The 26,601-nt window shown below is 40.5% G+C and overlaps 3 protein-coding genes across 4 annotated transcripts; all 3 read left to right on the top strand.

Annotated features, from left to right (window-relative positions):
* The first annotated feature begins 652 nt into the window (after window positions 1-652).
* On the top strand, window positions 653-3,936 carry sumo2a (small ubiquitin like modifier 2a). The gene is made up of 4 exons (XM_068750675.1): window positions 653-776; window positions 2,301-2,432; window positions 2,645-2,716; window positions 3,871-3,936. The coding sequence occupies exons 1-4, from the start codon at window positions 756-758 to the stop codon at window positions 3,934-3,936; spliced, it is 291 nt and encodes a 96-aa protein (XP_068606776.1). The 5' UTR covers window positions 653-755.
* Window positions 3,937-5,115: 1,179 nt separating this feature from the next.
* Window positions 5,116-10,131, top strand: jpt1a (Jupiter microtubule associated homolog 1a). Its single transcript, XM_068751252.1, has 5 exons — window positions 5,116-5,264; window positions 6,335-6,477; window positions 8,078-8,175; window positions 8,390-8,420; window positions 8,868-10,131. Exons 1-5 carry the CDS (start codon window positions 5,209-5,211, stop codon window positions 8,999-9,001), a joined length of 462 nt encoding a protein of 153 aa, XP_068607353.1. The 5' UTR covers window positions 5,116-5,208; the 3' UTR covers window positions 9,002-10,131.
* Window positions 10,132-10,796: 665 nt separating this feature from the next.
* zgc:174863 (uncharacterized protein LOC100136852 homolog) lies at window positions 10,797-18,653 on the top strand. 2 transcript variants are annotated; one of them, XM_068751095.1, is made up of 8 exons: window positions 10,797-10,922; window positions 12,047-12,114; window positions 12,226-12,570; window positions 12,928-13,239; window positions 14,199-14,318; window positions 15,906-15,947; window positions 16,082-16,113; window positions 16,261-18,653. In XM_068751095.1, exons 2-8 carry the CDS (start codon window positions 12,051-12,053, stop codon window positions 16,279-16,281), a joined length of 936 nt encoding a protein of 311 aa, XP_068607196.1. In that variant the 5' UTR covers window positions 10,797-10,922; window positions 12,047-12,050; the 3' UTR covers window positions 16,282-18,653. The 2 variants fall into 2 exon arrangements, with proteins under 2 accessions (XP_068607196.1, XP_068607195.1); XM_068751094.1 differs by having other exon boundaries at window positions 10,816-10,918.
* The last annotated feature ends 7,948 nt before the right edge of the window (window positions 18,654-26,601 follow it).

The following is a 26,601-nucleotide window of genomic DNA, read 5'->3' as shown; positions in this document are numbered from 1 at the left end:
ATTTTATCATTTTATCCCAGGGACAGGGGTCTATCTGACTCCAGGGATATCTGCCTTAAGAAAATGATTGACAGAAAATTATTGACCAAGTTTTTGTGTCAGGGAATTTGTTAATTTGTTGAAAGCATAAATACCTCCTTGATAATGAAACCATAACCTGTTCTCCAGCCCCATCATCAGGCCAAACTTTAGAATTTGTTAATTTTTAGAATTGATTTATCTTGAAAATGAATAAGGAAATATTTTAAAACTTATGATGGAGAAGTCTCAAAATCCTGGAAGGCCAAATATATAAAATATGGCCGACTTTATTGTCACTGACTTTATAAACTGTCGTGGTACCATCCACCAAAATAACTGAACACACTGACGAACACCTACTTAGTAAAGGAAACATTGTTGCAGGACAATCATGGAACCCTTTGATCTTCACTACGGAGGAAACAAAGTAACTAAATGAACTTTAATTATAGATACATTCACAGGTGTGAGTAGTATAGACGCACACACACACACACACGTTTTGCGCAGTTCAAACGGCTTAGGGTTAAATTGACCCCCAGATGAACATCTCAAATTCATGCCTTTATTGTCCTCTTTGAAAAATACGTCATAATTAAAACGTGCGTCTCCGTGCAGTCAGGCGTGGACTAAGACTGGTGTCCGATGGAATGACGTCATAGGTAGAACAGAGGACCTTATCTGACGCAGCCCGTGAGCATTGCAGCGAGCGGCGCGGAGCAACAGCAGCGACCATGGCAGACGAGAAGCCCAAGGTGAGGAGCTGCGTGTTCGTCGCTGTGTTTACAACAGAGTCGTGGGATCCATGTTCGGATGACACCGGTAAAAAAAAGAAAGCAAGCCACCCGCGAAGCCCATCTGCAGCGCAAACCAAAACTACCGCGCTGGCTTTAAAAGATAACTGCCTGTAATTCAAGAGCAATGTAGCGATGGAAAGCGAAGGCTCGACGGACAAATAGTTATTTCCTAAATCCTCCTCCCCTCTGCCGCTGCCCTCATCATTCAACCCGCTCCCTCTGAGTGCCGCTGCTCCTCCATCAGGGCGACAAAAACAGAACTGTTACAGTTAAATGCTATTTTATTTATTTATATTGCATTTATTCCGTGTTAAATTGTTGATGTTGCCATACTATCTCGTCGTTCCTAGAACAATGACAATAAAGGTATTTTGACTTTGAAGCGTTTCAATGGCAACCGTTATTTGATCTCATTTAACTATTTGCTTTTCGTCCTTACCGGCATTACGTCATTTTATTTTCTCAAACTCTTCCCGTAACGTAAATAGAAAGCGCAACAATTAGGCCAAGGAAAGACGCGAAGGACAATTTAAAACATTTCAAAGAAGCTCGATATAAAGCAAGTGCGACTTTTTTTTTTTTTTTTTTGTAGTGAAACTACAAAGTACTGAAGATGAACTACGTCTTCAATACCTCATCTCGCGTGTGACGTCGTTTCATGCAGTACAGATAAACAATCTGGCTCGTCTTATTCCTGCATTGATGGTGTTTAGGGGGGCTGCAGCAACCTCTGCAACTTGACATATAAACTGCGATGCAGATACGCAGCAGAGAGAGGGCGCTCCTGCACCAGATATTTGGATAGTATGATGGGAATATGCAGGTTCTAAAGTGGCTACGTCACGTTACTATGACAGCAGAGATGGCATAATTTCGTTGTATATCCAACATGCAATGACAATAAAGGCTTTCTATTCTATTTCTAAGGCTTAAAGTGGACATGGTGCAGTGTTAATCCGCAGTGTTAATCCGCAGTGTAATCACACTTCCCGGGGTTCTGCTGCGGATTTTTCACAAAGCAGGAACGCTCCCACATGTTTATTTTGAAAAGAAAATACTGGAAATTAATATAAATAAATACTAAACTTCCTGTATATCATTCTGTCCATTTATAAATGGATTGTGAATCAGTTTCACCTGCTTCTGTGCAAACGAATGTGGCAACAGTTGCAAAGCAGTGGGAAAAGCCAGTTGCATGAGAGAGAGAGAGAGAGTTGAACAGGGCAGGAATCTGCAGCAAGGAGGGAACAGGAACTACTCGGGTCCTACAGACGGACCTCGGACAGGCTACTCGTGTGCATTATTCTGATCAAACTGTCAGAAACGGACTCCATGAGTCAAAAATAATGATCATTAGCAATCTAAACACCGTGTCTGACCCCCACAGCATTGGTCTGTTCACATGTATTAGACATGCAGGTTGTGTTATTATGTTTTAAAGTAATTTAACTTTCTACAAATGTTTGTTTTTTTGCTTTTCAGGAGGGAGTGAAGACGGAGAACAATGAGCACATCAACCTGAAGGTTACAGGGCAGGATGGCTCAGTAGTGCAGTTCAAGATCAAACGGCATACTCCTCTAAACAAACTCATGAAAGCTTATTGCGAACGGCAGGTGAGATCGCAACATAATTTATGTAATGCACATTTAATCTTATTGCAAGGCTGCTACATTCAATAGGTGTAACATAAATTAAATAATGATGTCAGAGAGAGATGGGAAGGCAAATCTGGGACATTCTTTGTCTGCACCATATCTGATCGCCGTGGTTCCTTATAGTTTCTATTTTTAATGCTTTGAACATATTTTTCATATGTTCCACACAGGGACTGACATTAAGTCAAATCCGATTTAGATTTGACGGGCAGCCTGTCAATGAAACAGACACTCCTTCCCAGGTAAGATTACGCCCTCTTGTTCAGTCGAAACTACAGCTTTGCAGAATCTCTTCGTTATTGTGAAATTGAGAAAGAAACACAGCCTCATAAAAAATTATATTTGGAACATTGTTGATGACTTGGCCTTGCCATATTCATTACTATGCAAAATACAATAAACATTTTTTTTCAGTGATAGTTGTGATTTAGAAAAAGGTTCTAATCTAATTTTACCGCCGGCTGCTCCTTCTGATATCTTAGTGACAGTTTCCTGACTCTACGGATGATTTAACATAATAAAAACTATAAAATGGGCACCTTACCACAGAGGATAGGGAGGTGGGTTGAACGGTAACCTTAGCTCATGATGAGGTGGGTCTTGGTGTTTCACACGCAGTGACAAGCGGAACGGGCACCACAACATTTTTTCATGATCAAAATATCCATATCATAATTAAGAATGAGATTAAGTGTTTCACAGTTGCGGTGTCTCATTTCTTTTTCATGTAAAGTCATTGTAGGAGTAGTGCAATAGTACTGCAGTTTTACACAGACATGCTCCACAGATGCAGTTCAATTCAATTGCATGCCAGATCATAACAGAAGGTTCTCTCAAGGCACTTTACAGGTGTAGCAGGGAAAGACAGAACCCAACTTGACCCACAAGAGCAAGCACTTCGGCGACGGAATCAAGGCACAACTTCCTTTTATCAGGCAGAAACCTTGGACAGACCCTAAGGCTCATAGTGGACGGCCATCTGTCTGGACCGTTTGAGTTAAGAAGGAGAGAGAGATTTTTAACGTATAGGCTGCTGAGCAAACCACTGACTAAAGAGGTGCTATATAAAACTCTAAATGCTAATGCTATTGATAGGGACATCAGAGTTGACAGCTGCAGGTCCGGGTTCTGCAGCGCCACGGACAGAAGGACCTGCAGACTGAGGGACAGAAAGAGGGACAAACAGAGGGAGAGAAAGCACAAGGCTACAGGGAAGAGAGAGAGATTCCTGACATATATTTATAACATGAATAACCAGATAGACCTGTACAGGTTTGTTGAAGACCTTTTTAATTATTATTTTTACAATTATGCCTGTTGTATTTGAAATTCACTGATGCAACCATTGACAATGATTTCTTACGCTTAACAGAATTTTCTTTGACTTTCCTTGCAGCTAGAAATGGAGGATGAAGATACAATTGATGTGTTCCAACAGCAAACTGGAGGCTCCTCTCTTTGAAGACAGTTTCCTAAAAACATAAATGTTTACCCTTGTCCTTCCTGTCCAGTTTTCAAACATTAATACCAATGTTATTTCCCTTTAAATGGGTCAAAAGGCTCAAAGTGAGCAGCACAGTTCATGTACCGAGATATAATCGCACTGTTATGCCTACGTTCCATATCAGACCTCCGCCGTGTCGACAACGTGTTAGCTGCTTTCTGAAGAAATTTAAAGCTTGTAATTATATTTTTCCTGGTAGTTTTGGAATAAAACCCCTTAGTCCTTTCTGTTTTTATACTTCTGTTGTTGAAGTTTCAATTTAGATGGATGTTTATTGTATGTTAAGGCTGAATTTTGAAATTGCATCTATTGTAATGAAAATGTATTAATGAAATAAATGTAGACTTTTTTAAACATATTGCCCTGTTTTTGTTTTCTTGTCTTTTCTGACTTCATAGCATTATTTAACCCCAACTCAACCTTCCTAACCTAAATGAAGGAAAAATACATTTGCGAAACTCCTGTGATCTGCAGAGCAGAAAAGGAGTAGAAAATGAATGAATGAATTTGCACAAATCAAATCAATTAGAATTCTGTTTTCACAGACTGAACAATGAATAGACTACAGATCCTGGGTCAACAGGGTACATTAATATGGACATTTAATACTTGTAACTTCTGCTGTATATTTGTGTTAGTGATATCATATACCGTTAGATTTCCCTCATTTTGAGTCTCTTTATGTATAAAATGTGAGTTTGTAATCAGTCTTGTTATGTTAATAAAGCCTTTAAAAAAAATGCCCTCGCTGGCCTTTCCAGGATCCAATCACAGATGGACCTGTTCATTTGTGGGCGGTACTTCCGTATCACCTTCATAAACATGAATCAGAGAGGCACTATTAAAGCGCGCTGGTTTCAAAATAAAATTTCAAATATCTGGAATTCGTGGAAGCACTGGGTTGTATAGAATTAGCCTTTGCTCTGTCGTGTAGGCCAAACTAAAATAAATAAATAAATGTAATTCGATTAAATAATGCAAAAAGCAGACGTGAACTTCATAGTCATCGCATACGCTGTCAAATGAACGCATGTTATTTTGAAATAAAAGCGGAAGCTCTACAGTCCCTGATTCGTTTGACAGAGGTCCAGTCAGACCGGAGGCAGGTTCATGATTAGGTACCACTGGCGAGGAAAGACAATGATGAGGCGGTGAAGTATTGCTAATTAAAGTGTAACACGCATTTATCCTATCAAATCAAAACATATTCCACGACGGTTCGTATAAGGAATGACGACCACCACCATTTATCAGGGGATGGAGCCCGGCTCGAAAAGCAGTTCCAGGTAAAAGGCGTTTTCTGTAGCGTCGTGCAACCCGCTAGCCACCACGCACGAAGCCACGCAAATTCAGCATCCTCCGATGTTATCATCCTCGCACAGAAATCAACCTCATTTTTTTTTTTTACTTGATTCGTGCCTAAAATGTTTTAGGCATCCTCTTCGAAATGATTGCAACTCGGCACAGGAGGGCGATGATGGACTGCTACTCGGCACCACACCTTTCTGTTGTGTCTGCTGGAGTGAACCGTCTCTCTCTCTCTTTATTTAACGTTAGAGCACCTTCCCTTTCTTGTAAGAGGGTGTACATATATGCGTTCCTCATTACTTCTTTGTTGATTATGTCACAACAATAGCTTTATATGAGCTGTCATTCCAGATGGGTGGGGCCCTGGTGGATTTCAAATCATTAATCGAGCTGACCTGAGAGATATGATGAGACATCCTGGACTCTGCCCAGTTTAAGGCCTCGTGGAAAGCCACAGCTTTGTCACTGCTCGCTCCGCCTGACCCACATCGAGAACTAGACCTAATAAACACATCCACATCTGCTTATGTTCTAGGTATATAAATAGCAGAATAATACAGGTTTAAAATGTTTTAATAGAATAATGGTTTTAGTTTTTAAGATGTCACATGGCTTTAATTGTAGGTTATTATTGTGGCAATCGGATTAGGAATATGTTTTTATCTAGCTTCTTGCAGAAAAAAAAAGATATATAAGAGTGTAGATAGTGCGATAACTAACCAAAGGTGTATTTATACTCTGAATTGGTAGTTTACTAGGCACAACTAGTTATCAGATTGCAGTCAACAGAAATAAATCTTCAGACGATCCACCAATATGTTAGAGGCCTTCACGTCATCACCCTCTTTTCATGTCGGAAAAAGTTTTTGATGGACTTTGTGCGTAACGGTGGTTCTTAGGCCAAGGACTAAATACATAAATTTGTCATAATTGATCTGTGACATAGGTATTTTATTTATAGACACTTTTTAGAATGGAGAGAGAATATTACAGAATAAAAGACCAACATGATCTTGATCTAAGTCATGGTGTTGACCTCTCATCACAGGGTTTTGCGTCCACCTGGAGGCGGCTCCAACATTTCTCTTGGTGCCGATGAAGAAAAGCTTCCAGTCCGGAAAAACAAGATGGCCTCCAGTGTTTTTGCTGAGCCAGAGGACCCTTACGCTAATCGAAGGAACAACCCACCAGGTAAATCCGCCTCAGCTCAACATTTGTTGTTTTAGTGTTAAATCTTAAGGCTCCATCCATGGACATCGGAGATATAAGATTTTCCCTGCCAAAGGTTACTGAAAACATTAAATGGGTGGGAATAAGATTAAGATCACAATATTTGTCTCTCAAAGAAGATTTGTTTTTGTCCGAGGGGTTTATACCTCCATGAATCTAATAGGCCCAGCTGGGCTGGTGAGGGAGTGTGGTCTGTCGGAGGATCTGTCTAAATCAGCATGAATTGTTCACCATCCCATTCCCATTGGAAGTGTAGCTGCTTGCTAGTTCTGGGATTATGGCATAGTCTGGGGGGGGGGGCATATTTCCATTTCTGAGCAGCCTTACGTATTCTGAAAAGAATAATGGCTTGTCTTGATGTGTGACAATAAGCCTGAAAAGAGATTGACAAATTACAATTGAAGACATCCTAAAGTTCAAAGGGTGAAAGCCTTGATAAGCAGCACATGACTCCTCATTGCCTCCGCAGGGTTATGTGATCGCCGGCGTTTGCCTGTCCGTCCATCTGTTAGCAAAGTAACGCATGAAATGTTGGGAATGTTACCAGGAACAGATTATTGATGGGCAGTTCGGATCCAGAATGGAGTCGGTAAAAAATATTTTATTTTAACATTGAAAAACCTAATTTACGGATTCAAACATCTGTTAAAAATCAACTCTTTTTACTTTTTACTTTTCATGGTTGTGTGTAAAGATACCAAGAACAATTTAGAACCTTTTGGTGATGATCCAGATCACCGTGTGGATGTTGTAAATGAGGGGAAGGAGTTGCTCAGCCGAGGTCTGTGCTCTCTGAGTGATTTTCTAGTTCCTCGAGTTTATCATAAATTCACATCCTTGTGAATAGTCATGTGACAATGGCATTTACTATTAAAGTGAAAGTTCCAACATCGGAAATGTTCCCAACGCACAATGGAAAGCTAGTCGGAGGTGCGTGGGAGTAGTTTGTTGACACAGAAGATTCCAGCTCATAGTTGATGACTGGGCTAGGCCATTGTCTCTGTCAGGCCCCGCGCTTTCATTTCCCCTTCCTGCTCCAATGCGCTGACTATAAGACATGATCCTAATGTGGATTAATAACATGATTATTCAACACTTGGTCTTGCATTTCTTAGCTGAAAATTGAATGTCCTTTATATTTGCTTTGTGAAGTTTGGAACTACTTTCAACATCTGAACTTGTATGAATGTAAATCCTGCGTATATTTCTGTTCTGTGATAATATTTCTATTGTAAATAGATTTATCACATGTTAACTTTCGTAGCTGACTGATATCCCGATGTGGTTTGCATTTTGTTCCGCAGTCTATAATCCACATATACTCTTGTTTAATGGTGATATTTTGAGATGCAGCTTCACCTCCCTCCAGTGAGGCTTTCAAAGAGTCCGTCTTTTAGATATGCCAGTATCTAAAAGACTGATGTCTGACCTCACAGAGAGTTGTTCTGCTACTTTGATCCAGGCTGATATTTGTCTACAAGAGGATGGATGGGTGGCCATGATATTTTTCTCTTTATATAAATCAATATATAAATCAATATTTCTTTCTTTTATTGTCCAGGAGGGAAACCCACAGGAGTGTTGTGTGGTGAGCCGTCAGCCCCACTGAGGAGAGGAGGGGTCCCCACCACCAACCACTCTGCAGAGGCCCCAACCACAGTAAGATCAGGCCTCAGCTATGAGTTGTGATGCGTAGAAATCACAAACCCTAAATAGCCCAATCATTTCAATGATTGTTTCTTTCCCTCTTCCCTTGATATCTTTCAAACGTAGCCTGTTTCGGTAATAGAATTGAACTTAGTGTGTTATAATTTCGTTTTTTATCTTCAGCATAATGAAATAAACTTATTTTCCTTCTTTCATCTGTTCTTAGGACAGTGAAAATTCTGTGCACAATATTGTTGGTAAGTACCTATTTTCTCCTCACCTATTGCATCTCCCTTTAGGTTAGTGAATCATAAACACAGGCGTCTCGAATGCGACTCAGGCCACTTGGATATGTTTGACTAAATCTGCTAGGTATCCGATCTTTTGCCATGTGACTTAAGTCTGGACGGCCAGGTCGCATTTATCCGACCTCATTGACACACGACATGCGTCGCTATCGTGCGACTCCGTTGCCACTGCCTGACAAAACGCCGTGGCTAAAAACCTGTCCTTTTTAATCTTCTTCTTAGAAATATTAAGCTGTAAATGTGCTGGCTCCGGTTGACAGCAGTTTTAAAATGAGCCACATACGCTCCACTGTTAACATACATACTTACCTCCACAAAAAAAAAAATCCTGAATTGAGCATTAAGCCCTGCAGTGTGAACGCAGCCTAACAGACGCATCTCTCTGCCTGTGCTCAGAAAGCAGTGTTGTTGAGCCTGATGCGGTTCCAGCGCAGCAGGAGGAGGCCTCTACAGCCGAGGAGTCTGCTGTAGGGCTACCGTCGGGCCGCAGGAATCCGCCAGGGGGCAAGTCCAGCCTCATCCTGGGCTGATTCCCAGCCAGCTGCCCCCTCCTGACATCCATTCATCTCTGAACTTTTTCTTTATCCAAAACAAGGAACCCCACTCCATTTGTCTGTACTGCAGGAATCTTACCTGGCGTCCGACAGACAGCAGTCTCCTCCATGTCCTGAAGTGCATTGTTTTGATACCTCTTTTTTGAACTGTTTTGTACTTTTCTTTTCGGTTTGTTTCTTTTACAGAAGCACTTTATGTATTTCTAATTACATAGTTCAAAGTCTGCCTTTGTCTCTGTGATGCATTAGACATGCAAGAAAGGGTACAAGGTTGTGCATTTATAACAACCAATGGTGAGTGTCCCCCCAATTTATAGCAACAGCACAGGCTGAAGGTGATTTAAAACCCATTTCTAGAGCACAGGTGAAGAGAAATCTTCTTGCCTCTGGTTCATTGCATGCACGTCTGCTCTGTAACCTATGGATGTGTCACGAAACATAGCTGTGAAGATTTTTTATTATTTAATTGTCAGTGTTTATTTATTTTTTTAGTGGAGTAATTGTTATATTGTTGCATGACGTTTCAATATTTCTACAGATTTTATTATTATTGTCCACATACCACAGACATTACTGTCACTGTAACCCCAGCACTGGTTTTGAGTGACTTGTGTTTTTTATAGGTAAAATTTACTCTGAAATAAAGTGTGCCTGTTTGTGCGTTAGGCTGTAACATCAAACAAGGTTGGGTTTCTGTGATTGCATCACAGCAGTATATCATCGGTATTTAGTTTTCCCATAACAAGTAAATGGAATGTTCTTGGTTCTGGTAAAACCCATCCTTGCTTTGACAAGTGACCTTATGTCAGCTCAACCTCTTTTTCTGTGCTTTACTCCCGTCTGCGTCTGTTCATTAGCTGGCTCACTGCGAATTTCACGTTACATTCTAAGGACATTACTTCAAAGCCTTTCTTGCTTCTGTCTTGTCATGTCTTGCGTGCGACTGCTGTGCTCACCAGTTGTCATGCACGAAGACTTCCATTTCAGGTACGAAAAAAGTCATTCTTGTGGTGTCAATCTTGACATGATGGAAAACATGTCTCCATGTTCGAATCCTGTACCAATTCCTGTTGCTCGATGTAATGTCACTGCGGAAATCTCATTTGAAGAAGTGGAAATAAAGATTAAAAATCCATTTTGACCTTTGCTGATTTGTGTTTAGGCTGTAAGTTGACTTGCAGTGGTATTATTATAATTATTATTAGTGTTGTTATCCAGGTAAAGAGAAACAGACATGAAATTATTGACATGCACCGACCGACAGATGGATGGACAGATAGAGAAAACTTTGGAATGTCAAAATATGACACCGTTGAAGCCAAATATTAGCATTAGATGACGTCATAAGTACAAAAATAGAGTGAGGGTTTTATCATTGCTTGTTTATCTTCTAAAATATTTTATTGTCTAATTGATTACAGTAGGATTTAAAATGTCAAGATTAATTTTCAATTAGAAACTCATTGTTTTGGGGTTTTTTTTTAAACTCCAAACAAGAAAGTTGGCATTCGATAAAATAATATATTTTCCCACTGCAGGTGCAAAGTTGAACATTTCAAATGCACGTGGCGCAATTGCAAAAGTTGTGATAAATTAATGCTGTAAGAGGAGTCAAGCGGGCAGTTTGCAATACGAACCACGTCAGCCCTGATTTCATAATGATTAACTATTTTTTGCGTCGCGACGCTTGCTCATACTGAAAGCGAAAGCAGGAAGGAACCGGAGGGAACCGGACTCCGTGTCAGTGCTGTGCTGCCCATTAGTAGGACGTAAGACAGCCCATTCCGTTGTAGAGCAGCGTGCGCTGCGTCGAACAGCCGGCGAGGTTTCTTATTTTAGGGTATTTCGTGAAATACTGCATCCATCGATGTGGGGAGGCAACATTGGCTGCAAGTAGGTAAATCCGTACATGTTCCTAATTAATTTCCTAATTAATTGTCAGCGTTACATAAACGCCACAAACTTTCTTTCAGCTCGAGGAAGAGAAAGTGTTCTGGTAACAAATAGTTCCGTTTGTGGCAACAGGATGTGATTGAGGCGCAGAAACTTTCCCTCAGTTTATTCTTTGTTTTTGTTTTTTACTTGTCATTGTTGAGATTTCAACAGCAACAACAACACCTTAAAGAAAACATCATTAGTGTTTACTTACAGCTGTGTTGCGCAAAATGCGTTTCTGCCGCGACGCGTAAAAAGCCAGTGCGTAATTTGGTCACGACGTTAATTAAGGGAAGTTTGTCTAACAATTTGCTGTTGCATTTTCCTGCTTGATGCAAAGATGAGTCGATTATCGCGTGTGTCCTTGATTTGATACGTCATTAGAGACATAAATCGGGCTGTTGTCCATGTTTTTGCTGTGTTGAGCATGTCTTCGTACATTATTTGATTTTTTTGGGGGCTTTTAATATGGAATTCTTTACAAATAATTCCATTCAAGTTATCAGATGAAAGCTCCTTTTAATGTTAAATATTAAGAACAACTTTTTATAATAGTACGACGAATTGTGCAAACCTCCAGCAAGGCTGCTCTGTTTAACCATTATGTCATTGAACATGATAGTTTAGCCCTAATTATATGATTTGTTTGTCATGAAACTCTACCCTTAGATTAAGGAATCCTAATTATATTATAATTAGTTTGTATTCAAGTGAAGTTTCACTCGTGGTAGTTTTCTTTGGAATCGAGCCCCAAAACGGCCATTTTGACTTGATATTGGACACATCAGTGGATATGAAACCTCCTGAGACATGATGAGAGAGAGCATGTGTTCTCCTCATAGCCATGTGCCATGTGAAGAGAACGTTTTGCACTTCCTGTAAAACGTACGACTTTTTTGCCAAGTCGTACTTTGAGCACAAAAATGCCCAAAGTGCTTGTGATACATTTGCACACATTTTTAACAGTTTGGTACCCTCAGGTTTTAATTTACCAAAGTAAATCTTCCATTTCTTAAAGTGCATGTATGTGTCCTTACATGTTTACTCATCCCCACATTGATTGTTTACTTCCTGCTATTATTTCAGGAACATGGCCTTCACTTGGATCCTTTTCATCTCCACTGTCATCTCTCACATCTGCAAAGGAAATGCAGGTAAATTCAACTATAATCTGAGATTATGAATGAAATGATGCTTTCCTCTGGTGTAACTACTTATCCATTTAAAACAAACAAACAAACAAACAAAACATCATTATTTTACAGCTTTTTCATATGTGGAATGCAAAACTGAAAACGTGGGACAGTACGGCCAGGAATCCCTGCTGGAGTGTATCGTCAAAACCAGAAGAACAACAGACCTAAAAATGCGGACGGTCGCTTGGAAGAAAGACGGCCTTCTCGAGCCCTTGCTGGTCTTTCACAGAGGGCGCATTACAAAGGCACTGCCGGGCTATTCCTTTGCAGATCCGTCCTGGACTGACACAAACAGGAATGTGTCCTTGCTTATCTCTAACACGGCAGTACAACACCAGGGAGGTTATTCATGTGACGTGACGACGAACATTGGTGGAGAGGAAGAACCCAGCCGCACCAGCCTTGATGTTAGCGGTGAGAGAGACAAATACTTAACTCCTCTCAAAAGCTAAACGTAAAGCTAAACTCTCCTCTCTACATGGTCAGAGTGAAATGAACTCGGTGAAGGATTTGATGGAATGGAGATTGGCTTCGGGTCAGGGGACTTTCCCTGACCTCTTGAATATTTTGAACACAGCTGTCGTCTCTGTTGGGTTCGCGTTCTGTTTCACTGAGACCAGCAATCAACATTTTCATTTTCTCTAATTCATTATTTGTGTTGGTGACTAATATCAAGTAGATAATTTTGTCACCATCTATTGCTTGATGTTGTAGTGAAGTTCTGAACAATAATAAAGTGATAATGTGATTTCTTTTGTTTAAATCTTTCAGCTAAATACACTGTGCCCACTATAATCTCCCACCCTGAGACCATTGCTCAAAATACTGACGGTACCCTGGTGTGTACGTCTGATGGTGGCTACCCAACGGGTGAACTTCGCTGGTTTGACGAAAAGGATGAGTGGATAAAAAGAGAAACGAAAGTGACGGAGACAAAAAGTGGTCTGTTTAATCTTTCGAGCACGCTGACGTCGAAGCAAGGATTCAAGTCGTCCAAATATTCCTGCGCAGTATTTAACGCGAGTGGAGGTCTACAAGACAAGGTCCAACTTAATTTACCAAACCTAAATGGACGCCCTGAAGGTAAATGGAATTGCAGCCTCTTTGGCTTTGCTCTGCTGCACACAATGAAAAATCACACATTAATATCCACCACTAGGCCCATGCTCGTATGGCATTTGAAGTCAAACGGACAGGGCTGTCATGCATGTCGGAGAGGCTAGCAAAAGTCAAAGGAAACTCACAAATCAGACCTAAATAACCAGAACTCAAAATGTATGCATCGAGTGTATTTTCTTAGGTGCACTACGGTGACAAAATGACAAAATATACAGGTAAACACAATGTAAAAAAAAAAAAGAACCTAAAATAACTGATTAAATGTTCTGGGTCTCTTAATATTATATTTAAATGCACCATAGAAACGTGGAATTGTTCGGTCCTGCATTGATGTATTATTTTAACAGTAGCAACTGGCTGTTTGTAGAACCTCATGAGGCAAATACCAAATGCTTTAAAAGGACATTGCCACCAATAAAGTATTTTATTTGATCGCAGTAGCCATTTATCTCACTCAGTGTAAACAGCGGTTGGGACATGTCCTTGTAGACGTAGTTTTTTTTCCCTATCGCTGAGGAGGTGCTTTATCAAGATACTCATATTCCCAGTCTTTCATTTTAATTTAATACCAAATTAGAGTAGCGTAGGCACACTTCTGATTCATTAGGTGGCATCTCAGCACACCGAACTGTCACAGACATACTTAATTTAATTTTTTTTTTATTGCAGTAAAAGCAGTATTGCAGTTGTACTTAAATAAGTGTTCAGGGAATAATGAATAACAAAAAGTGTGTACTCCATGTAGAATTATTTCAAATAATTGTGCCATAAGTATTTGGATTTACACAGGGGAGACTGTTACTTGTGTCTTAATCTAAAAAGTGCATGTATACTTAATTTGAACAAAAATGTACACCTTTGCAATTTTTTTGGGGTCAGGACTTTGAGCTCTAACATTTATTATTTGAATGTGATTTGCCCAGAGCAGGGGACAGGCGAGAGGTCGGATTCTGTCTCCAGAGTCGTCGCTCCGATGGTGGTGATTGGCTCGCTGATCGTAGGACTGCTGATGTTGCTGGTGTATTACAGAAGGCGATCACTTCGTGAGTTCAACATTCAACATTTGTTCAAGGAGAACCAATCAGTTTTCTTTTGAGAATTCAAATTTAACTACTTTATCTTGTACATAATTGATCTAATGGATGAATGTGCAATAATGGAACATGATGATGATAATGTGAACAAAGTGTTGAAAAGATCGGTACAAGTCTGTCTTTAACTCTTTCAGTGCCAGCCATTTTCAGCTCAGCTATATGCTGAGTGCCCCAGTTTTCACCCATGTTGCCTGATATTCTAATCCCCAGAGAATATTCTTTACTATGAATAAGCAAGCACTGAACATATCAAACGAAAGTTCAAAGTCTCTTCTTTCACCAGGAAAGAAAAAGTGTGTTCCTACCATTTTCTGTTCCGGAGTTATTGGCCGTTGAAGAGAGGCATATTTCAATGTCAGAGTTATTGGCACTGAAAGAGTTAAATAAATGCCAGGCGCTCATATGGAGGCACTCAACTCATCTTTGAAACTATTTCGAAATTGTGAACCCTTTTAAATTGTAATAAACAGAAGTGAGTAGTGCCTTGTTGTACAGTATTGCTGACAGAGTATGCAATAATAGCAGAACCCCCTTTATCTGGCGCTGAAATTAATTTCTGCTTCTAATTTCAATTCAATAACGACGTCCTAAATATTGTGTGGAATTTCTTCAGGGGTTTTCCGAGGATGGTGAGGCCTTTTAAAGGAAATGATTGCACAATAGAAAAAGACTGAAACACTAAATGGGTGCAGGTGGAAAAACCTGAAGTATAGATGGCAAGTGGCCATGTCGTTCACGATGGGGAAAGTACACTGTAACTTATTGTTGTCGCCACAGTTGGGAGAAAACGTTTCTCTTGTGAAATAGTGTTCTCAATTGTCTCACGTTGATTGGTGCAGAAGGAACATGCAGGTAACAGTACATGTGTGCATATTGTCAACCCCTTTTCATAAATTATCGTCCTGCACGGCGGTGCATTTCAGCACCCCTCATGGATAAACTGCGCATATCCATCTTGAAACTCTTAGGCATTTGTTAAAAAGTGAACCAATAAGGTTCCTTTTGAACATTCGCCCACTTATAAAAAAAAAAAAGGGACACAAAAGATCGACAGACGCTGCTTCCTTGAATCTGCTATTTACAGCTTCTTCTTGATAACTACTTGAACGGCATTGTACATCTTGTACCTACTGAACATATAAATAATGAATCTAATATTTTCCCTGATAAGCATTGTGGAGGAATGCAGCCCGGGTCAGGCCAGCTATATTTTTTCCGGGAGAATGGTTGCACTCACCGCAGCTTCCCATCGCATTCCATGCCTGTTTTGGCACGTTCTCCTGATGCCCTTGTTGGAACCAGAGATGATGACAGATCAAAAACACTTTCTAACCCGTGACTGACTGGTAGAGTAATGTGGCATGTACTACATGAAGTGAAAGCTTTGTACGTTTCCCTGGCTTGTGGAAAACTGAGCTCCTTTACAATTGAGCAGTTTGTAAACCCTGAGTCATGCTTTGTTCACTTATCGCTGGCATGCTTGTGCCATTAACCTCTACAGTATAGTAAAGTCATCAAATCTTTGATTTGTTCCAGGTCGCCGCCGTGGAGCCCATCATGAAGTAGCTGTTGAAGAAAGTATGTGTAAAAAAACAACAACACAAATTTATATATTATTTTTAACAACCAATATGAATATTTATTGCTGTTTTTAAATAACACCTTTTCAAGTAAGACATTCTAATCAGACTTTTTTTTTTTTTCCTCTGCAGCTGACCATCACGATGAAGATCGTGTGGCTGAGGTAATTAGAAGCGTGCAAGCAAACAATTGAGAATGTTTAAAAAAAAAAAAAAAACCAGATGGGAGAGTCTGAAGCTCAGACAGTCTTCTGTTACAGCAGGGCCACTTCTTTCTGCTCTGAAGTGTTTTTGTCCGTCTCTTTCTGCAGGAGGCTGAACAAATCGCATGAATGTGGAAACCTGCTGGCCGCCACTTCCTTGTTTGCCGCATTCACCGCTGTCCTTGCACTTCTACAGAGCTCTGTATATGTCAGCAGGAATGATTTATATTGCTGGGATTAATCAAAGGAACGTTAAGAGATTAATTCAAGTACATGCTGTCGAAATGAAATTAAAAAAAAATATTTCTAAACGCCTGTTAAACACTTAAAGGCAGGGAATTGTTTCAGTGACCTTGTAAGCTGTGACCTTGACACGACAGCAACCACAACAGAATTAATTGTCATAATTAATCAGGCGTTTGAAATCTCTTGTACGTCGTGTCTATTGCAGAAAAAACGCTTCCTGTAACTGATCAGCTGCCGTAGCCTGACACAGCTCAGCAGGAACATCAAGGGTGTTTCTTTGTGCTTGTGTGTTTTCCAGATAAATCTGATTGACAGCACAGTGATTTTACAGTTTTGCTAAGATTTAAAGTTTTGGGAGGGTGTTACAAGCGGCGCTATCAAGGCCCATAAAAAAAAAAAAGCAAGGTATTAGCAAATACCCTGCATGCAGCCATCCAGAAAGAGTTGTGGGGTTAAAGAAACATTCCTACTTGTTATAGGAATTCTGTGGTTTCAAATATGTATATAGAAGATTTAGTGCCGCTTTAGAACAGCAGATTTACTAGCTTTCAGGAAGCAATCCTCAAAAATGAGTTTGTTAAAGTGGAGGGAGTTCCAGGTGTTTATGTGGGACTGACTCAAAATGAGGGCCGGATAATATATTAAAATTATATTGATGGGTAGATATTGTCTTGGCATTTGATGCATAATGATTGTAATTTTTTATTTCCAAGGCCCCATGTAATATTTGTCTTTATGAACATTGTATTCATGATTAATACTTTAACATTTGGTTTTGTTACTTTTTTATATTTTTTTTGTTTTGTTTTGTTAAAACACAAATAGCATGCTCTACAATACTATTGTGAAAATAATATTGGGATATTTAAAATACAGGATATGACCACTCTAATGTTTTTAGGCTCTCTAGTAGTTGTAGAACAGTGAAACTGTGTGTCCTAAAGTTCAGTTTAAGAGCCTCACTGTCTCAGGAACTTAAAGTAGCAAATTTCATGCCCTATTTCCTACCTCCAATAAACGCCCCTGGTGTGCTGGACACACTTCCACATGTCACATGAAATTTGCTTGCTATTGAGAATTAACAAAACATGTTTGAGTTCCTGTGAATGTCTTCGGTGAGACTGTTGATGTTGCCTTTGACAGTGCAACGATTTAATCCACACTATCTTGGTGACGAGTTCAGGAAAGCGGTTGCTCAAGCGTTCAAGCGTTTGAGGTGCAGATTTTTTTTTTTTTTTTTACCTCAAACCTGTTTGGTTACCAAACAGTTCACTGTACAAGGAAATACCCTTCTGGTGTTCACGTAAAAGCAGTCTCAATAAAAAACCCACACAGTTAGGTGTGCTCACCAGGCACACCTTGTTACTGACGCAAATGTGGAGGATTAATCTTGATTCTAAAACAGTCACGTTAATGGTTAACATTTTAGATACAGACAAAAAGCCAGCTTGGAATTTCAAAGTCTATTCCTGAAATTTAAGAATGGCTTTTGTCTGTAAACAAAACTCAATAAAGGTGCACATTAATATCTTTTGTATATACTTTTATTGTCGATATTTTCATTCGTCTTTAATTGTTCTTACAGAATTTACTGCTGATTATCATTCTTGTTATCCTTCTTTATTTAATCAAATGAATTTTCAAACCGATCTGTCTGGCTCCCCCTCCCCTTCACTGCTGACTGGGAGAATGTCGCTAATTGTTCATGGGAGTTGGTGACACACGAGTCTGGACGTGTTTAAAATATAATTTTCCTGTTTGTTCAGTCTTTTGAACACAGATAGAATAAGTTTTTTAAAGGAAATTTTTGGCCCATCTTTGCTTGCTGCGCTCTCCTAATTATTATTGGATTCGGTTTCTAGTTGCTCCTCTCTCACTTTCGGTTCTTCAGATGACTCAATGCTTTCTAATGGTTTTATTTTAACTGATCTCTTCTAATAAGAGCTCATTTTATTCATTCATCATTTTCATCCTGCTGACAGAATGAAGACAGATTTGTATCATCGGCATTCTCCTCTTGCCCGCCTGTCTTAATCTATATTTTAATTTAGGATCCTCTGTGTCTTATTTGAGTTAATAATAATAATAATTATTATTATTAGGCACTGTGTGTGTGTGTGTTGTACCTCCTTGCTCCAGCTTCATCAAGCGCTATACAGCCTGTTAATCATCTGATTGTTTGACTTTTCAAGTATTATGAAGCATATTGATTTTAGATTGACGCATAAAAATGCTTGCACACAATTAACACGTTCTCAACCATGTATTCATTCACTGATCGAGGTCTCTGCCTTCTTGTTACTACTTTAGATCTGACTACATTAAAGGCCGTGCAGCCAGCTGGTGCTGGCCCTTGTCCTCAAGAGGGCAGCATTGGACTGAACTTTTCTTCTGTAGCAGAGCGCAATAGTCAGGCGTGAGTTTAAGGGAGTTTCCAGAAGGAACTGGTTTGGATTCATGTTTGAGTTACCAATTTTATTTCCGCTAGAAATAGATTCGGATGTTTATAAAGAAGATTAAGGTTGTTTGGTGAGAATATGCACTAAAGCAGCATTATGTTTTGATTAGTTCATCAGTATAAGAATATTTAAACCTACTTGGTTTGTGCTATGATGAAACGAAGAGTGATGATAAACATTTCACAACATTTAAAAAGAGAGAGCATGTCAGTTGGAGCATTTGGTGAATCAGTTAATCGATTGAACGAGGCATCTCATTTTATCTTTCATATTAGACACACGATGAATAATAAATTACTAGAATGTATTGGAGTACGTTATTAAACTCATAACAGCACATCTGAATTAATGAGCTTCCTCGTCCAAGAAAGATTTACTGGTGCATTGATTGTTTCTTCCAAAACGGAATAAATCATAACTATTTACTTTGAAGGCAGCTCTTATTAATTCCCCTAACTGAATAGTAATTACAAATGTTAATTGTTGTTAAATATATAGCTATTTCGTTAAGTGAGGCGACAAACATCGGATAAATTGTGACCTATCTCTGACCTGGATGTGTTCGTCCGTGCGTAAAGGCGCACCCTCACTCCGTCTCTTTAACTATCTGGTCGTGCGCTTTGGAGAACTCCACTGGAGTGCACGTCGACGAGCTCAGCGGAGCACACGGCAGTTTTGCGTCTGCGCAGCCTGCAGTCACGGGGTCAAAACGCACTCGGGTCTTGTTCCACAAGAACAAGGGCGGCCAAACTGAGACGGCAAAGTCGACTCCGTTTTTTTTTTTTGGACGACGGGATCGCTTCTTCTGACGACTGAGAGAAATTCCCCAGAAGCATGAAGAAGACTCCCAATCCAGGTACAGATAATGTGACTGAAGTATTTTAATATTGTGTCAGCACACTTATTCCTTTTTAATTTATTAAGCCAAATATCACGTGATCTCAACTGTAGAAAATAATCAAAGGTGAATTATGCATTAAGTGTAACCTATTTTTGGCATAGGCTAAGTTTATTTATTTTTATTTTATAAAATAAATAAATGCATGTCACTGTAATATTACACAGGCTGCACATCACCCCATTATTTATCATCTATGTACACACTGGTGCTGCTTGCTGCTCCAATTTGCCAAAATCTTTCACTCATTTTTTGACTCTCTGTTTATTTTGGCCACTTTGCTTTGAGGCTGAGTGTCGAGCACCCAGGGGATCACCTCAGGGTCCCTTGGCCATTAACGTCTGATGTGCATCATCATCTCCCCTCATCTCACCGTCTGTTTGAATGCGCTCGCCTCCCCAGGCTCTGCTCTCTTCATGTGCTTTGAATTTTTATCTGTTTGACATTATAAGATATTTTAGACTTTTGTTGTAGTTGTTGTTGTTGTTGTTGTTGTTCATGCTTCTTCAGTGTGCATACATTGCACAGTTTGGCATGGGCTTGAGTGTGTATGTATTTGTGTTTGTTATAAAAAGCATCTCTTTGTTGAAGCCCCATCTGTGCGTTGTGCTTCTCTCAACATTTGGGAACAAAGGATGGTTTCTGGGGAGAAACATACGTTCTCTAAATCGACACAGACACAGAGCACAAGTTGGAAATAGATTAAAATAAAACAGTCATGTCATACATGAAATGAATTTAATGACATTATTTTCTTTCTTTGTGTGTGTGTGTGTGTGTGTTTTTCTTTTTTCATATTCCAGGTCAGTGGTTGTGCAAGTTTTGCATGTAGGTCCAAACTGGAAACTGGAATGTTTTGGCTTTTAAGTAACAAATAAATAAAAAATCATCTCTGTCACAAAAATCATCAAAGCATTGGCCATGTGCATAGCAACTGTCACAAACACAGCAGCAGCCTGGAGCCTTGAGGAATGTGCGCTTGACCTGTAAAAGAGTAGAAATGTGGGGAAAGGCTTTACTTAGAGGTGAGGAGCAGGTCTGTTTAAAGAGCCTTATCACGACATGTCACCATCTCTCTCTGGAGATCCTCACCGCTGCACCTGCACTGATACCCTTCTACCAAAATACATCCTCGGACCACTCGCTGTTGCTTTTAGGCAGTGGTGGAGTGGTCGCTCAGTAGGTGGTCGGACTGATGTGGTGGCCAGTGGTGGACATCATCAATCCTTTTTTAATGAGTGATTGTAAGAGTTTTCGGCCATAAAGCTGCTTATTCTGAGGGAGGAGATACTCTTCCACCTTTTATTGAACATTAATAGGATTTTTTTTTTTTTTACAAGCCATAAGGCCAAGCAGAAAACAATGTCCTCCCCAACCCAAAGCTTGTGGAAGCTCCAGCAGTTTCTCCAGCGGCATTTTGACCTTAAGGCGTCACGGTTTCTGTCAGGTTGCAGCATTTCATGGCTGAACGGACGAATCTGAACTGAAGAATCCAATTAGCAGCTCCAATATGCCCTTAATATGGAACCTTTTTAGGCACCTTTTACATACAATATCTGGCGACTTATACAAAGCAAAGTGGTGCCAATGGAGAGGTAAACAGATGTTTGTTTTGTAATGAAGATCAGTAATCATCACAGTGGTCAGAACAGGCAAGGATTCATTATGAATCTCAGAGTTTATGCTGCCAACAACATTCCTGATCAGCCCTGCTATGTCTATTCGTCTGTAAGATATTAAACTGAACTCAGTAAAAGTGCACCAAAACTGGAGCGAATGCAATGTCAAACTTCTGTTTCTACAAATATCTAAGTTCTCATGCATTACTTTTTCCTGTCAGTCGTGCTTAATTTAATGCTGGGAGAACTGTGTCTTCCCTAAGATTGCTGACAAAACTATGTCGGCTCCCATTTCATAAGACCTGGTGGGACTCGGGTCCTGCTGGGACGAGTGAACTGGACGCACCAGTGTTGTTCCTTTGTGAGTGATGTGACTCCAAATGAGTGCGAATACCAAGTGAAGTAAATGCACCATTTCTTTCTTCTCCCCCGAGTTTTCCTTCTATCTTCCTACGCATGAGAGATCCCGGTCAGCTGTGCTACTCTCATGGTTCAGGGTCATTTATGAAACAGACCTGCACTTGGTTAGACTCCTTTGAAGTGAACATTCGCTCGCGGCTGGTTTCTGTGGATTTTTTTTTATTTTTTACTTTGTCTGTAATAGAAGGTTAGATAAAAACCCAAGGACGTGTTCCTGATCTTGATGTAGCCTCCTGCATCGTCACATTTTTATGTAGTCCAGCATTCATTAGTAGTTTGGTGTCCATTTAGAGGGGCCATTACAATGAAATAGGATAAAGTGCAGTTCATTAAATAGCACCATTTTGTATATTTTGGATTTAATGAAATTAGATTCTCCTCCATCTCCACTCCTCTATTAATCAATCAAGAAAATGTTTGTGCCTCTTTCACCCAGTAATTTAATTTCTTCATGGTAGATTTATCAATTAGTCTACTATAAAGAAAACAATGAAAATGTCCATCACTAATAAGCAGAGCACAGAGTAATTTTTCTTTCAGTATTGCTGAAAAGCGTGATTTATAATTGAGATAGTGATTCAAATAAATTGGTTTCCTTGGTGTGTAACTCATGTAGTCATAAGAGTAGAAAAACAAACCTAAAGGCACTCCTGTTTGTTCGTCAGGGTGTAAAAAAAAAAAAACACGGAGAAGAAACTGGCCTCAGATCAGCGTATTCAGTACTCTGCAAATCAGTGCACCTGTGGAAGACTAAAATATTGTTAGATCAAATTGGTTACAAAACATGCCATGACACATTAATCTACAGCATCCATCATATCATCCGTCCTCCCACTAAACCACACCAGCAGATCCCGTAGAGATCCGGCAGATGAGGGGAGTCAATGCTACTCTTTATTTCACTTCCACAAAGGCTCTTCAGTGACAGCCGAGACACATACTGGCCCGCTCCGCTGCCACATTCACTCCTAGTCCCTGTGATAATAAAGCTGTCTTTATTACTTTGCTATTCGTCGGTAAGCGTCTATCTAATTCACTGCCTAGGACTCAGTGAATGAAAGAACCGAGCTTTTTCCTCCCACCGTACCGATTAGCACCGCTTTTTGTTTTTCTGTCTCTCGTGGTTTTCTCTTAAAGTTGATTTCTCTCCACGTCTGTAATTCCTATCTGGATTATATGCTGGGCTCTGAGATACTGACCCGTGCTTTAACAATCACCACTGCCTCACATGCAGACAACAAATGCAAGTATGACATCATCTCCCACCCTGTCAGAGTTTGACTATAAATAGAGATGATAACAACCCCCCCCCCCCCCCCTGTGAACAACATACGGCTGAAAACGGGCCATGTCACTGCTGCTTATCGTGATGAGCAGTCGGCCAGTCGTGAATGATTTTGCGGCATGTTCATTAAAGACGCACCTGATGTTATAAGCAGATGCCATCAGCATCGCAGCAGCGGATCACAAGGAGTGCATCACTCCTGACGCGTTATATTTGATGCACATTATTGCCTTTCATACATTAAACAGGTCATAACTTCACAGGATATTTCATAATTAATGATTTGCATTCAGTCCTCTTGCATTTATTTGGGATGTGCTGCATCGACAGACTCCATATGACCAAGGAGCACTCTGGAGCTCATGTGCTGTAATCTGCATGCATGTGTCTGTGCACATGCGTGCATATGTGGGTGTGTGTGTGTGTGTGGAGAACGCGTAGACTGTGTCTGAGCTGTGGATTTAGACATCAGGAGCACGGCATGCTGATTATAGAGGTCTAAAGCCACAGGGAACCGCAGGAACTTTCCTTGTTCTCCCTTCTTTTCTCTCAAGCATTATCCTTCCATCAGCTCAGCCTGATTGGCAGAGATGGAGGTGAAATCAGCAGCAGGCCTTGGGCTGACGTGTCCAGACTGAAGCGCATGACAATCAGCTAAATCACGTCTCTGCTGTTTCCATCCCTTTCTTTGTCTAAACGTACCTTTGGCCAGTTAATTAATACGCAGTCAGAAAGGATGACGTGTGATAATGCTCCTTGCTCTTTGGTATTTTACACACTATAATTGTTCCCATCTCAGTCATTTCATATGGATTCCTGAGACCAACACACTGGCTGGTTTTATTCTTGCTTCGCCCACAGTAGTTGCAGAAAGGATGAGCGATGTCTGTACCTTCCACACAGTTTCCCCAACCTGTGCAATTACTACTTAACAGACCACGTTGCTCCCTCAAGGGAAGCGGAACTTCGAGGACATCCCGTTTTATGTTGCCTGCAGAATGTGAAATACCTACTATTTCCTTAATGACGTACAACAGCAATTAGAAAATGGAAAGGTGAAATATTTCTGCAGCACGTGGTAGGGAGGCTCTGTGCTCAGAGTTTTCCTCACGTTTGCATGAGAACATGCGGGCTCTGGTTTAAACTTTGGTACGTGCAAAATGATTGATGTGACGAGTTGTGTCGTCCGTGTGCACGCCCCAGGTTGGATGTGTAAACTGGAGCAGCAGCAGCAAGGACACGAATTAGGATGACAGCTCCTCTCCCTCTCTGCACTTGTGTGTGTGCGTGTGTGTGTGTGTGTGTGAGGTAAAGCAGTAATGAAATGACAAACAAAGAAATGTAAGTTACATACACATAGTTAAATGCGTACCTGTCCAGTGAATCATTGAAAACGCACTCCTTAATAAACCAGCTGTTAATATTTGCATAAAAATAGTATATGGAAAATAAAACATTCAAGAATCCTTTTTATTTTATTTTTTCTGTTTTCTCATCTGTTAAATATTAAAATTTGCAATGTCTGCAATGTCTGGATGGAACGCAGGCTTGTTAGCCACCATTCACAGCACTGTGACCCTGGAGCTGCGCTTAAAGGATTTAGCCTTCAATCCTTTTAACTTTTACAACTGTGCTTTAACTTTTGCTAAATTAAACAGGCCAATTAAACAAGGTTCTTTGGAACATGTAATACATTCATCAAAAAGGCATTTCGGATACGTCCCTCTCACTTGTTCCTCGTTCAGCTCCTTTTCCTCATCTCCCGCTACTCTTTCCCTCTCGTCTTCTTCCCCCCCCTCCCTTACATCTTTCACCACTTCCCCTGCTTGCTCCTCCTCCTCCTCTGCTTTTATCTTCTCCCCACTCTTCTCTCTCTTTCATTGTGCATCGCTGCCCTGCAGGCATCCCTTTAGTCTTGGCTGGCATGCTGGTGAGTTTTTTTGCTCCACTGTTATATAACTAAATTTAGTCTATCTGAGTCACGCGTTCAGCCATAGGTCGAGCTCTGAAGCGACGGCATAAATGAATGTGCACCCAAAGGCTCAGCATCCACCCTTGCTCGATGTGTGATGCATAGTTGCCTATGGTTTGTTTATTATATTGGTGTGTGCAAGTTTGTCCCGCATGAGGAAACGAGGACACGTGCCCATCTGTGCCTCATGAGCTTCCGCCTTGTCGGACACAAATATAGGTTGCATGTTTGTATATGTGCATCAGAGAAAGTGAGAAGATGTGTGTGTGTGTGTGTGTGTGTGTGTGTGTGTGTATTTGGTAGGGCAGAGCTCGCCTGCACATAGAGATGGTGAATTTAGGAGCTTGTTAGAGAGGTGAGATGCCGAACAGTGCAGCTGAAAGAGTAGTGGACAGTTGTTCAAAGCAATCTAAGCCTATGCTGCAACATTGTAGTTAAATCTTAACACCCATCCAGCCAGCTAGCCATGCAAACATATATAATTACACCATGATGGTGGTTTGCTTTTATATCTTTTAAGATGGATTTTTATGCCGCTTCCCCGCGATGAGCCGGCATCTTATCCAGGGTGTACCCCGCCTTTGACCCGCAGTCAGCTGGGATGGGCTCCATGCAGCAGACCCGTGACCCGCAAGGTAGATAAGCGGCTGAAGACGAGATGATTGAGGTCGTCTCATCTACAAGAAAATGGATGGATGGGTTTATGTCGCTCTATTTATCTTGTCTGTGTGGGTCCTCAGTCATCCAGGTCATGGTAAATCACGAATAGCAAAAAAAGAAGAATCAACTGTGCTTGTTCAAGTTGGATTAAAGATGTTTCACCTCTCATCCAAGAGGCTTCTTCAGTTCAGAACTGAACTCCATCTTCTTACATCTCTTTCGTACCATTATTGTCCCTTTATTTGGATTTATGCAACAATTTGAGGATTTTTTCCCTGACATAGTCCCCATCTTCCCTCCAGTCCATTCTACCAAGTTACATGAAACCCCATCAAGTATAGTTTTTGTTCCATCCTTCAAGCAGACAGGCCAATGCCAACAAAAGCACCTTCGTTTTGAGAATGTGGTAATAACATTGAATTAAATATTGTTTTATTCTGTAGAATTAATCGGAGGGCCTTACCCTCTCTCGATTATCCCTAATCTGTCTCTTTGGCTCTGCTTCTTCTCACTTATCCTCTGTGGATGTTAGAAAAGGCCCCCAGGACTGCAGGGGGAGTATTAGCTTTGCTCGTCTGTGTGTGAGAGAAGTGGCCTACATAATTAAGGATGCTCCAGCATCTAGCTTTTGTGCTACATGGATGAGGTCTGAAATCTTCAGGGAATAAGAGAAAGAGATGAGAAGAAGTAAAAAATAATGAAAAATGTCCGCTTGTATGTAAATGGACTAAAGGCCTGCTTCCCTTCTGTGTAGGACAGAACAAGAGCCACAGAAAGCAGCATCGAGCGCGGGCCCCATATGACCAGCACATGGCTGTGGATGTCTGCTCCACTCACTCATTATCCTGACAGACTGAAGACATTAAAAGTTGGAGGCAGTAAGAGCAAGG

The sequence above is a fragment of the Brachionichthys hirsutus genome, chromosome 17, assembly GCF_040956055.1.
Source record: "Brachionichthys hirsutus isolate HB-005 chromosome 17, CSIRO-AGI_Bhir_v1, whole genome shotgun sequence".
Classification (NCBI taxonomy): Eukaryota; Metazoa; Chordata; class Actinopteri; order Lophiiformes; family Brachionichthyidae; genus Brachionichthys; species Brachionichthys hirsutus.
Note: the sequence above shows the minus strand (reverse complement) of the source record. Positions and strands in the feature narration are given on the sequence as shown.